Source organism: Agelaius phoeniceus, chromosome 3 (assembly GCF_051311805.1).
Source record: "Agelaius phoeniceus isolate bAgePho1 chromosome 3, bAgePho1.hap1, whole genome shotgun sequence".
Classification (NCBI taxonomy): Eukaryota; Metazoa; Chordata; class Aves; order Passeriformes; family Icteridae; genus Agelaius; species Agelaius phoeniceus.
In genome coordinates, this window is record NC_135267.1 from 112,301,427 (window position 1) to 112,314,431 (window position 13,005).

The 13,005-nt window shown below is 45.7% G+C and overlaps 1 protein-coding gene across 9 annotated transcripts in view; it reads left to right on the forward strand.

Annotated features, from left to right (window-relative positions):
* The window catches only part of SPTBN1 (spectrin beta, non-erythrocytic 1), a 116,092-nt gene that overhangs the window by 97,119 nt on the left and 5,968 nt on the right, over positions 1–13,005 (forward strand). For 7 of the 9 annotated variants that reach the window (XM_077176204.1, XM_077176203.1, XM_077176202.1 and 4 more), the window contains 9 exons: positions 1,018–1,148; positions 2,432–2,636; positions 2,744–3,118; positions 4,827–5,071; positions 5,414–5,552; positions 6,459–6,543; positions 7,062–7,258; positions 8,261–8,367; positions 8,893–8,956. In XM_077176204.1, coding sequence (XP_077032319.1) covers positions 1,018–1,148; positions 2,432–2,636; positions 2,744–3,118; positions 4,827–5,071; positions 5,414–5,552; positions 6,459–6,543; positions 7,062–7,258; positions 8,261–8,367; positions 8,893–8,956 — 1,548 coding nt within the window. Of the gene's footprint in view, positions 1–1,017; positions 1,149–2,431; positions 2,637–2,743; positions 3,119–4,826; positions 5,076–5,413; positions 5,553–6,458; positions 6,544–7,061; positions 7,259–8,260; positions 8,368–8,892; positions 9,647–13,005 lie in introns of those variants that run through there. The other 2 variants (XM_054628993.2, XM_077176209.1) reach the window with 2 other exon arrangements.

The following is a 13,005-nucleotide window of genomic DNA, read 5'->3' on the forward strand; positions in this document are numbered from 1 at the left end:
TGCTATGGAACGGTGACATAAACAAATGTAACTTCCTGGTGAAGCCTCAAGTGATCGTGGCTTCTGCCTGTTCTGACATCTTTGATTGTGTGCAGGATAGGCTGTGCTGTATGGAGCCAGGGAAGCATCCTCACACTGCAGAGGGCAGTGCCTGCCTTCACTACAAGGCCAGGACTGCCAATGTGGTCCAGTTAGGTCCAGTTTTCTGTTAGTTTTGAGTGACAGCACAATGCACCTGGCTGTGAAACAGGACCTGGTGGTCAGTCAGCCACCACTGTCACCACCTTGACTCCCAGTGACCATCAGCTTTGACTCCCAGCTTTGCACCATACCAAAGAGAATGTAAACTCCTGTTTTCCAAGGAGGTCTTAGCGCTGGAGCTTGTTTGTTATCAACATAAATGCACCATGTTTCCTGCCCTGGTAAAATAAAGCTCAGCTTTGTATCAGGAGAACCCATTCCACAGGTGTTCAGTCTCCCATTAAAAATGGCTTGTTTTCTTTTTATCTATTGCAAATAGCTCACTATGCAAAATATTGTATTGTAAAGATTTATTGACAGTATCAGTTAACACTGAGAGTAGGAGGCTGATTTTCTTAGCTATAACAGTGCATAAAAAGTTTCAATTGGAACTTCTCCAGACACTTTGAGGGAGAACCCATTGGCATGGACTGTGTAGGATTTCTTTTCTTTGCCCCATGCTGCTGTTGAGATGCCTGACAAGTGGTGTGTCTTAATCTGTTCCATGTTTCTGATCCCTGCACCAGTGTTGTGGAAACACATAAAAAGCTTTATAGAAGAGGAAACTCAGCACACTCAGTGCCCAGTTGATGTAATTTTGTTCTGCACCCCAGAGGGATTGATGCATTATCTCTCTCACTCATTATTTTGCTTTCTGGGGGTACTATTTGCTGTGACATCAATTGTACTATACCATTGACAGGGGGACTTGTCTTCAAGCTGTACCTGGGAGCAGCTCCTTATAATTCTTCTTGTCATTTTCTGTCACCCTTACAGGATGAACAGAGTGCAGTGTCCATGCTGAAGAAACACCAGATTTTGGAACAAGCTGTAGAAGATTATGCTGAAACTGTGCACCAGCTTTCAAAGACCAGCAGAACTTTGGTGGCAGATAATCACCCAGAAAGGTATTAACTGCCATTTTTAACTGGATCATGAGCTCTTTTAGGAATTCAGTCCCTTTGGATGGTTCTGACACACAAAGACGACCACAGAGAGTAAGTAGCTCAGAGGCACATACAGAGGAAGAGGACTTTAGCCTCACTCAATTCAAGGTGTCAGTTGGACCACCCTGATTTGGCCAGAGACAGGGTCAGTATGTGCAGCTGCTGATTTCTGGTGGTTCTGGACACCTGGAATACCTGTCCCCTGTGCAGGCTGCAGTGTCAGGTCTTGGCAGCATCTGAACATCACTGAGGCAGAGCAGTCCTCAGGCCAAGGTCCAGATCTGCTCTTCCAACCAACTTTAATGTCCAGCAGAGAAGGTCACTGTCATTAATCCTTCTGCAGAGCTCCCCAAGATCTGCCTCTTCTCTTTGATATTCCAGCAGAACCAGAGCCTGGAATCAGATGCTTTATACATGGGCACATTAACATCTTACTTTTGGTAAATTTATCCCACTTTCCATAAATTGCTTTCCCTGAGGGAGAACTCAGGAAGCTTAAGAACCATTTTGCTGTAAGAGCTGCAGCTCAGCAGATAGAATTCTCCACTGGCTTCTGCTCCAAAGCTGATTCCACACTGAGGCTGATGTATTTAACTGTTCAGCCTGCACAGGCTGGAAGGTGGCACTGGCCTAGGCCAGACACACTCTGCCTCCGGTGGAAGGTTGTTATTTAACTCTAAAGCACTCTCTTGTGGTCATGATTGCTTCTGGTGAGAGCAGATTTCCTGGCTGAGCTGCCTGAGTACTGGAATAACATCATCAGCTTCACAAGGCAGATGGAAGGCACTTTGACAGCACTGTATGGCTCAGACAAAATAGAGGCAAAAGATACAGCAAGTAGAAATATTCATCCCTTGTGCAAATGCTGAGCTTTAAGGGGTGAGAAACCCATGAGTGCTGCTGAACTCAGAAGCAGAGTTTAACTGAGAAGGAGCTGCTCCCTGTCTCAGCAGCTCAGATCCTGCCTGTAGCTTTGGGAGAAGACACTGGTGTGATGGAGAGTGGGATTCCAGCTCCCCTCTCTAAAGCCAGGGTTTTTCAGTGCAGGACAGACAAGCTTCCCAGCTATTGCTGTCACCTCTGCTAGCAGAGGATTGGTCCAACACATCCAAGTCAAATTCCTGCCTGCAGCAGACGTGCATTCTGTGGATTAAATACCCCGAGGGACTTTTATTCCTTGCAGTTTTCCCCACTGGGTTTTGCTTGCAAGGGCAATGCAGACTCAGTGCTGTTTGCTTTTCCAGCGAGCGCATCAGCATGCGCCAGTCCAAGGTGGACAAGCTCTACGCGGGCCTGAAGGACCTGGCTGAGGAGAGGAGGGGCAAGCTGGACGAGAGGCACCGGCTGTTCCAGCTCAACCGCGAGGTGGATGACCTGGAGCAGTGGATTGCTGAGAGGGAGGTGGTGGCAGGGTCCCATGAGCTGGGCCAGGACTACGAGCACGTCACGGTGAGTCCTTGGGGGGCCTCTCTGGTGCCGCTCACAGCCGGTGGCTTGGCTCTCTCAGCTCTCCCTGTAGCCACAGCGCTGCATGAGGCTCTTTCTGTGCCTTGCAGATGCTGCAGGAGCGGTTCCGGGAGTTCGCCCGGGACACCGGGAACATCGGGCAGGAGCGGGTGGACACCGTCAACCACATGGCCGACGAACTCATCAACTCCGGCCACTCGGACGCCGCCACCATCGCCGAGTGGAAGGACGGACTCAACGAGGCCTGGGCGGATCTCCTGGAGCTCATCGACACGAGAACACAAATCCTCGCGGCCTCTTACGAACTGCACAAATTTTACCACGATGCCAAGGAGATCTTAGGACGTATCCAAGACAAACATAAGAAACTGCCCGAGGAGCTTGGTAGAGACCAAAACACAGTGGAAACACTACAGAGAATGCACACAACGTTTGAGCACGATATCCAGGCCCTGGGCACCCAGGTGTGTGGCAGGTGAACTGTGGGTGTGGGAACCTGAGCTGCAGAGTTTGCTGCTGCCCTTGGCCCCTCTGTGGCTGGCAGACAGAGCGCTGCCAGCTGCTTCCCACATGTAGTGCTGTGGGAATAACCTCACCTGCATCCTTTCCTTATCTGTCTGGTTGCTGCTCTGTCATTGCATTCAGTTGATATCTAAAGTAGCAATCTGTAAGTACACGGGCTTCTGAACATGTTGGCAGTTGTTGGATGTTATTCTGTTTCCTATCCTTGGTTGAAGAAGAAATGAAAAAGGCAGAGAGCTTCTGTATTGATTTAAAGTACAAAATAGGAAGGAATATATAAGCCTGGTTGGCTTTTTGAGGTTTGGTTTTATTTTGGTTGGTTAGTTTAGGTTTCTTTTGTTTTAAAAAATGCCAAAAAGCCCCAATCAAACCCTTTGTGCCAGACACTGTTTATTTTTCCTTTCTGAGAGGCAAAGATTTACACAGAGGCTTTCTGTCTTGGTTATCAACCTGGGCATTCTGAATTAAATATGGCCTTTTTTGGTGTGTCCTGAGAGCAAAAGAGATTTCAAATCTATAGTTCTGGCTAAGATTTTTAAAAGCATCCAAACCTGGTCCAATTCTGAATCTTTTGAAGCTAAGGTGTGCCAATGTGAAGGTGGCAGCTGCTCATACAGCACGGGGGGGATTCTAAATCAAAATACAACATTCAGCTGCCACAAGGAGAATTTGTGAAGGGAACAAGTTGCTTAAGGAATGGAGGAATTACAACTGACTGTATTTATCCCGGTAGGTCAGGAAAGAGCTTTAATGGCCCAGCTTCCAGCCAATTCTCTTTTATGTTGCAATTTACACTAAAACAAAGGAGATAGAGCAAGCATTTGATTTTGCAGGTGTTTTACTTTCAGAAGCTGTAGATTTTATACAGAAAATGGGAGACATTCACAAAACATCAATCCCAGTCTCTCAAAAAGGTAATTATAATCAAGACCTAAGTGAAGGAATATGTAATCACAGCACAGAGCTGTGGGGAAGGCACTTGGGATAATTTCTGGGTGAAACAGCCAGAGCACCAAGGTGGATCGTTTTGAGAGAGTCATGGTCTCTGTGCCTGTAGGTAGAAGGCTGTTGATTTGATGTTAAAAAAAATTAATTATTAGAAAAAAGCTAGTGGAATGTTTTCTGGCTTGCAAAATATGGACAACAGTCAGGAATTACCATTTGCAATCCCAAGACAGTGTTTGAAAGGAAAAGACTTCTAATAGTGGAAGGTTCTTCACATTTCCACATTTTCTTCTCTTTGAAGTCATTATCTACGTTTTTGAAAAATAACCTCTGTCAGCTTCAGTAGTGGTTAGGACACCGAGTTCCCAGGTGTTTTTGTCCCTTGTATGAGAGGAAGGGAATTAGATGATGAAAATGGTCCCCATTTGCCCTGACATGTAACAGACACTTGCTTTTGGCACTGTGTCTCACAGTGAGTTCAGGCAGTGGCTTTGCTATTTTGGGGGTCCCTTGGCCCTACAGTGATCTCTGAGGGATAATACTGGCTCACTAACAGCACAGACCTTTCTAGTGTGAGCAGACCAAATCCATTTGCAGTGACTTTAGAAAGCCCCTCAGGTGATGAATTAGCAGATAAGTGTCCCTGTAGCTGTGACTCAGGAGTCACAAACCCACCATGGCTTTGTCTCTCCCACCCTGCTGCAGGTGCGACAGCTGCAGGAGGATGCAGCGCGCCTCCAGGCTGCCTACGCCGGGGACAAGGCTGATGACATCCAGAAGAGGGAAAACGAGGTCCTGGAGGCATGGAAGGCACTGCTGGATGCCTGTGAGGGCCGAAGGGTGAGGCTGGTGGACACAGGAGACAAATTCCGCTTCTTCAGCATGGTTCGGGACCTCATGCTCTGGATGGAAGATGTTATCCGGCAGATAGAAGCCCAAGAAAAGCCAAGGTGAGGCAAAGCATCCTTCTCCATCCAAAGATAAGGCTGCAGGTCACCTGAGGAACCTCTGTATCACTGAGAGTGGCTTTCAGAGCCTGCTGCTGCAGCAGTTTGCTCATGTGGGTGGGTGGCTGCTGGAATAATTGCCATGGAAAATTGTACCCAGAGAGATTTGGTCTCACACCGGGGTTATTTGATCTCTGATTCAGGCCAGAATGGTGCTGTTCCTTGGGAAAGGCTTCCTGAACTACAAAGACAATCTAGGAATCAATTTTTTCCATATGGAGTTGTGGGTCGGTTTGGAAATGTAGCAGCTGTTGAATCTGAAATCTGTGTTTCTGCTCATTTTAGGGATGTTTCATCTGTGGAACTGCTCATGAACAATCACCAGGGGATCAAAGCAGAAATTGATGCCCGAAATGACAGCTTCACTACGTGCATTGAGCTTGGCAAGTCTCTGCTGGCCAGGAAACACTATGCATCGGAGGAGGTACCGTGCTCCCTGCAAACAGCCATGGGCTCCTGGGGCTTCCTTACAAGGGAGAAACCTGTCCTGTGTCACCCACAGAGGAGTAAGAAGTGTCACCTTAGGGACAATGCACTTATGTGCCTTTGGGAAATCAGGGTACAGCTTCACTCTGGCAATTCATGGTGGGTAACAGAGGTGACATTGAGATTTAAAATGGCATTTTCAGCCCAGAAAATGCAAAGAAGTTGCTGCATTCCATTCTGCAGAGAATGGCTCTGGGATGGAAAGGTGTCTTCCTTGAGCAAGGGCAGAGGCAGCTGTGACACAGCCTGAACTTTCTGCAGGGAAAATGGAATGCTGTGGAGAGGCCTGATAGGGGAATGAGCAGGAAAATGTTTGCTGTGTAGGGACTAAATTCAAGGAATATTAAGAGAACCATATCCAACTGCTTAAAGCCTTGATTTATTTTCTGAGGTGTCTAGGCCACAGGATAGAGGCTCAGCCCTTGCTTCTCCTGCCGCCCTTTGGGGAAGGGGAGGTAATCAAACATTGTGAGGCACTTCCCTCTCAGGAAGGGGAGAGCTTCTGCAACAGTCCTGAACAGCATTATTATTATTATTTTGCATTATTCACTGGAGAAGGGCAGAAGATTCAGTGCCTGATTGCACTATTTACATTTGTTTGCCCATTACACCCTTTTATCAAATACTCTGTGTGCTGTAGCTTTTAACAGCCACTGAATGCTTATGCAAATGTGATATTTTAATGGAAATGTCACATTTATTTATACTTGGAAGAGAAAACCAGCTGTTGTTTGCATGGTGAAGTCACTTCCTGAGGAATTTGTGCAGTGTCTGTCAGTGCAGGGTTGGGGGGAACTGCTGCCTGGTGCTTGTGTAACAGCCCTGCTCTCTGCTCTCCATCCAGATCAAGGAAAAGCTCCTGCAGCTGACAGAAAAGAGAAAAGAAATGATTGACAAATGGGAAGACAGATGGGAGTGGCTGAGACTGAGTAAGGACACCCTTGGATTTCTTTTGGGCTGGGCCTTATCTAACTTTCTTCATTGTGCCTTTCTAAGCATTGAAAAAAAACCTGCAGCTCCTCACTTTTCTGTTACAGTGCTTGGAAGTGTGTTTGTGCTGGAATAGCTGCAAGGTTCACACCTGCTTGTTGTTAAATAATGAATTTGAAACCAAGAAGTCTTGCTCTATATGATCAAATTTGGAGCTCGGTGCAGTAGCTCTACTGTATTTGCAGGTGTCACATTCCAATTTCTATGCTGAAATTAGTAGGTTACACCAGATTAGAACAAAAAACCACACTAAACTTGCAAAATGAAACTTGCATTTTTCCTAAAGCAAAGCCAATAGGAGAGATGTCTGTCATTTCAGAGACCAGTTTCATTGAACACGCACTAGCCAAGTGCACACACTTTGTACTCTGAGCTGGGTTTAGATAAATCCCAAAGCTGCCACGATGCTCCTCTTTGTGACATTAATGGCACTGACTCCTGTGCCCTCTCTGCTCAGTTTTGGAGGTGCACCAGTTCTCCAGAGATGCAAGTGTGGCTGAGGCCTGGCTGCTGGGACAGGAGCCCTACCTGTCCAGCCGTGAGATAGGGCAGAGCGTGGATGAGGTGGAGAAGTTGATCAAGCGGCACGAAGCGTTTGAGAAATCCGCGGCTACCTGGGACGAGAGGTTTGCAGCGCTGGAGAGACTGACCACGGTGAGTGTCTGAACCTCCCTGGCCATTCCTGGTGCTTTGGAACAGCTCCCAGCATCACCAGCTTGGTCTCCATTGCTTGGTTGGTTGTTGGTTGACCTCAGCCAGCCACACAGAGCCTGAAGTTTCATATCTCCAGCCATTCTAAAAAACCCTCTTTGATTAATTGGAACTCAACAACCTCCAAGGAAAAAGCTTAAATGATAAATGACCTTAAGAGTCAGCAGGAGCTGTCTCAGGCCTGGGAGTGATGACCCAGAAGGAAATTTCAGAGCTAAACAGTTTGCTCCAGCCCTCTGCTGTATGGTTGGCCAGTTATATTTGGTTAAAGATGACAGTGGTGGGAAGGGGACAGTGACAGTGATTTTTGTTGTGTTGTGACTGCTCCAGTGCAAAGCTGTATTGTCCTCTAGGAAGACACAATGAGAAAAAGAAACCCCAAACTCCAATTTGAACACAACTGCAGTGTCAGTCATTAATGCTTGGAGAGCATTTTACCATATTTGGAGAACAATTTGGCTTTAGACACGACAGTTGAAGTGGCCTGGGTTTTCACACACACTGAGTGTCACAGCTGCAGATAAAAGGAACTGGAGTTTCTCAGCATCTTCACAAATCAGGCTGGTTCTATGGACATGGGTAATTTCCGGGATTCAGACAGGAAACATTTTATTTCTGTGTTTGGCAAGCAGACAAGAAGATGTCACTTTTGGATATTTTAATAACTTGGGCTGTTTTCTTGTTTGTCTGAGTTTTGTTCTAATAGAATGAGTTGGAAAATATACATGGCCACTGGAGAGCTGCTGTCAGAGGGTCTGATGCTGATGTCCTCCCTGACAAATTCACTGCTACGAATACTTTTAAAGCCTGATGCCTTCCAATTTTATCCCCATTCACTTTAATTTCAGTAATGTTCCAGAAAAACATACAGAGTTGTTGCTAGTTTCTAGAACACCCCACAGAAAATGAGCAGTGTTTTTAAATAAAAAATATTTGCTCTCCCAGCTGGAGCTGCTGGAAGTGCGTCGGCAGCAAGAGGAGGAGGAGAGGAAGAGGCAGCCGCCCACTCCGGAGCCCAAGGTTGCAGAGGATGGAGACTCCCAGCAGCAATGGTGAGCTGGACTCTGCACTTCCCTTGGGGAACCCTTGGGCAGAAAATGTGCTGGAAAAGGAGAGGAGCTTGTATGGGTTTGTAACATGACCCTTGTTAGAAGGCTTGGTGATTTATGAGGACAGGACCTCTCCCAAACCCCTGAATTCTGTGCCAAGTTCCCATTTTCCAGTTGTCACTGCTGAGGCATCCCTGGCCCAAAAGTGGGAATGCTGCTTTTGTCCTCTGGGGCATGAATTGCAGTTTCTGAACCAACTTGGCTTTTTTCTTTGATGAGCATCATTTACAGATTTTAAGCCATTTATTAAATTGCTTATGTGATAGGAGGAGGTTTATTTGTAAGGTAACTGTCAGTAAAGTCTGGTTAAATCTCACTTCACACTGGATTTATTCAGTTGGGCCTGAGGATTTTAGGAACATACTTGGATTTCTTAAATTAATATTCTGTAAGAAAATCTCATTTTGTTGAACAAGGTGACTTCCAAGAACCTTATACAATTTCTTTTCTTTTTCCTCTCTCCAACAGGGATGGGACAAAAGGAGAACAAGTTTCCCAAAACGGTTTGCCCTCAGACCAGGAATCTCCACGGGTTAGTTACCGCTCCCAAACCTACCAAAACTACAAAAACTTTATTAGCAGACGGACAGCCAATGACCGCTCGTGGTCTGGACTGTGAGCCACAGAATCACTTGCAGCAACAGAAACCTTTTTTCAGTATGGTTTACTGGTACTGGTTTAATCTTTTGGCTTCAGATTTCCCTGCTGCTTTTCTCTTCCTTCCCATCAGTTGACTTTTATTTAATTAGCAGCCCCTTGGACATATATTTGCTTCACTTTAATCTTTGTTTATTTGAATCTCCCCACTGACACTCAGTTGCTTTAAGGTGACACATTTATTTCATGTTATTTACTGTGAGTTTTTCATGTCGCTAATAGCATTAAGATTTTCCAGCGAAAGCCTCCTTTATATGAGTAATTGAGATGTAATGAGATTACATCCTAATGAAGAAGAGCACTAGGACCTGACAGGTATGACGCATCGAGTTATACTAACAGGTCTCAGCACGGCAACTTTATTAAATCAGCTGCATTAGCAAGAGTTATGTACCAGGCCAAAGATAATCCACATGAGTGAGCTGGGCAGGAAGGGCTGGGAGGGGGGGGAGTGTGACTGTGGACAAATAAAAGCCTTAAGGTTAGTTTGTATAACATTCCATGCAGAATGGACTCATTGACTGCAGAGACAAATAAACGTGAAATAAACCATTCAAAACCAGTATCTAGATTTATCTGGGAGTTTAGTCCTCATGCAGAGTTGTGATCTTGCTGTGTTGGGGCCCCATTTGGCCTCAGTCCTGTCCAGATGGCACTACAGCAATTTTATTTCTGGGCACCAGAGAGGCAGGGGTGTAAATGAGAGTAGGCTGTAACCCCTTGGGGAGAGGATGCGATGCTTCCTTTACAGACTAAATAAAATACACTGTCTAAGATGCCAGCTCTTTATTTTACATAGGTGCAGGCTGAATGCTCCATGCCTTACTTACTCCTTCTTGACAGGGGGTGTCCCAGTGGAGTCAGGATGCATGCCAAGAATCCTCACGTGCAGCCATGACAATGCCAGTAAATGTCCCTGGAGTTAAAGCAACACAGGAGCTGGATCTGGCTCCCCTCCCCACCCCCTTCCTGCAGAGCCTCCTTGTTTCAGTTAATGCTTTGAGTGAAAGGACAGTTCTCTTTGCTGCTGAGCCTGGCTGTCTGGGGTCACATTCAGTGCAGGAAAGGCTCCTGGCAGGCTGGGATCTGTGGATATCAGGGCTCTTACAGTGCTGCAGAGCAAACACGAGTCCCAGCCCAGGGCTCTGGCAGGAAATGCCTTTCAGCACAGGCTTGGCTTTAAGAAGCCCATCCTAGTTAGGTCTGAGTCTGCACACAGACTCTGCCAATGCTCCCCAGTACACAGCAGTTCCACCTTTCTCTTTCTGGAAATAAAACCTTTTGGTTCTTCTTTAGCATTCAGCCCTGAAGTGAGCTGTTGTACATTCTAATGTTTATAAATTCTCTACAGTTGTGGCAGGGAATGTGAGGTGATCTTCAAGCACATCCCAGATAATCATCTTGTTGGTTAGCACAACCTTATACATCACCTGTTTGCTTCTTTTGAAATTTTATTTTATTGCCATGCTACATGATACATTTCCGTGGTCATCTTTGTCATCTGCACTTCGGTCTTCCATGAGAACTTCTGAGCTCAGTTTGTCAAGTCCTGTGTTGCAATACCTTGGGTGTACAGAACTGTGTCAGTGAGGCACAAGATGTGCTGCTGTTGGTCAGAATGTTGGTTTCTGACAACTGGCTGAGCAGTGCAGCTGGATTGTTCTGTGTGGGCTGAGCTTGTGAACTGAGAGCGATGATTGAAAGGATGTGCTTCAGTAACTGTACTTTTGTCTTTCCACTTCATGATGCATGTTTTGTTTGTTTTTTTTTTTCTTTTGTCAGGATAACAACATATAGCTTCTTAATGCTTTTAAAAATTCCATATGAATTTATGGGGATGCTCTGGTGGCTGCCCTGTGCCTCCCAAGTGTGTCAGTTCCCAGGGCAGGATAGCTGTAGCTTCAGACTCCACCATCTGCAGAGCCTTCACATGTATTTTGGTGAAAAAGTAGTCTGTAGAAGGAATTTTAAGAGATAGATTTTTTTGATTTGTATTAGTACACTTATATAAAAAATTCCACTTTTATGATGATGAAGAAAAAGTAAGTTATTGATTAAGGTCATCATTTCAGGCACTAGAAGAGTAGGATTTCACCTATTTGTTGCAGCCTGTGGGTCTGGCTAAAGGCATTAGGAAGGTCCTTTTGACAGAGCAGCCTAGAGGTTGGCATCTCTTTGCATCTGAAGCAGGCAAATCATCTGGTTCTTCAGCTGTGGGGCAGAGCCTTGAGTCCATGAACTGAGCAGATGTTGCTTCAAGCACTGCGAAATCCAAAGGGGCACCTGTGTCATTGTCACCACCTGTCTTGTTGCATGTCCCAGTCCTGCTTTAAAGAGTTCCAGAATAGCCTGTAGCCACTAAAGCACTTCCAACTAACCCCTCAGGCCCCACTGAGAGAACTGTATCATGTACAGAGACCTGTTGTGTTGTAACAGGAGTTTGCTGTTGCTGTTTGTCCTCCGTGGCGTTGTCTCCGCATGCCCCACGCATGTTTCCATTGAAGTGTGTTCAGCTCCTGTTTTTTCTCCGTTTTCATGACACATCCTTTGCAGAGCTGTTCATGATTTATTTTGCTTGTTTTCTGTTAATTGTAGATAACACGTGAAAGGAAATAAAACCTGAAAGAGCATCACAAAAGCTTTTCATAGCCCTTTTACAACTGGTAGAATTTGACGTAGAAGGTACAGGTCTGATGATGTAATTAAAGTTGGCAGTTATTTCTCAAAGTCACAGGGTTGCAGCACTGAATTCCATATTATTTCCCATAAAATATGCTGAGCAGCTGTGCAGTGGCTGCTGGTTTGAAACTGGTCTGGTTAACCTCAGATTAGGGGTTCTAGGTACCCCCAAAGCAGTCCTGTTTTCACATCTGGCTGGTACTGCTCCAGCAAATGCACTGCTTTCTGTGTCAGTGCAGGGGCAGGTACTTCTGGGGAGTTTATTTAAGTGGTGGAGACGAGTTCCTGTGGGCTGTGTGATTCCTGAGTGCTGGTAAAAGGTGTCAGGTCCCTCAGACAGGGCTCCAGCCAGCAGCAAAGCAGTTTGAGGTTCAGGAGCTGTCACTGGACAGAAAGGTGTGCAAATGGCTCTCCTTGTTCTTGAAGGGCTCTGTTGGCCATGGGTGGTTGACACCGGTGATGAATGGTTACTCAAGGGTTGTTCATTCCACTACCTGTGTTCTGGCAGTGTTTGGATAAACTTCAGCCTCATCTATTTACCCTCTCCCCCGCTTTAATGCAACATTTTTGTTATACTTTGAGATTTGGGTACAAGTGGTGAGGGTTGATGGCTTAGATTGATCCTAATTGTGAAGGGGTAGTGTAAGGCTATGTGTCTTTAGGGACAGGGTAAACCAGATCTGACTGAAGTGCAATGTGAGCTGTGATTCTCTCCCTGTTTAAGGGTGTAGTAGTGTCTGTACTCTGGAGGTTTAGGTTGCTAAAGGCAGTTAACCAATCCTTCCCATGGTCAGAGCAAGCTGACACTCAGATCTTTATAGGCCAATGGTGAGGTACAAGGTGTGAGGCACAACAATGGATACTGGGCAGGTGTAAGAAGTTCTAGCAAACGGTGGCAAAATTGCGTTTGTTGCATAATAATTTGGCTGCTTTTGATTTGTCCAGGCCATGTGCAGAAGTAGGAATGTCTAATTATTGTGCCATTCACAAAAACCTGCTTGTCTGCATAAAACCAGTCCAGAATGTTTGTAATCTACTAGAGCATCAGCAGCACTGAGCTTTAGTAACTTGCTAATAATAATACTACACACTGGTTGTGTAACTCCTGAGCTGCTACCAACGGCTCTACACGTCAAAGTAATGGTACAAGAAAACAAAAAAAAAAACTGGGACCAAGCTGCATTTCAAAAGCTTATAGCCATTAGGATTCCAATTTAAATGATTTTTGGATGAATGGCTCCTGAA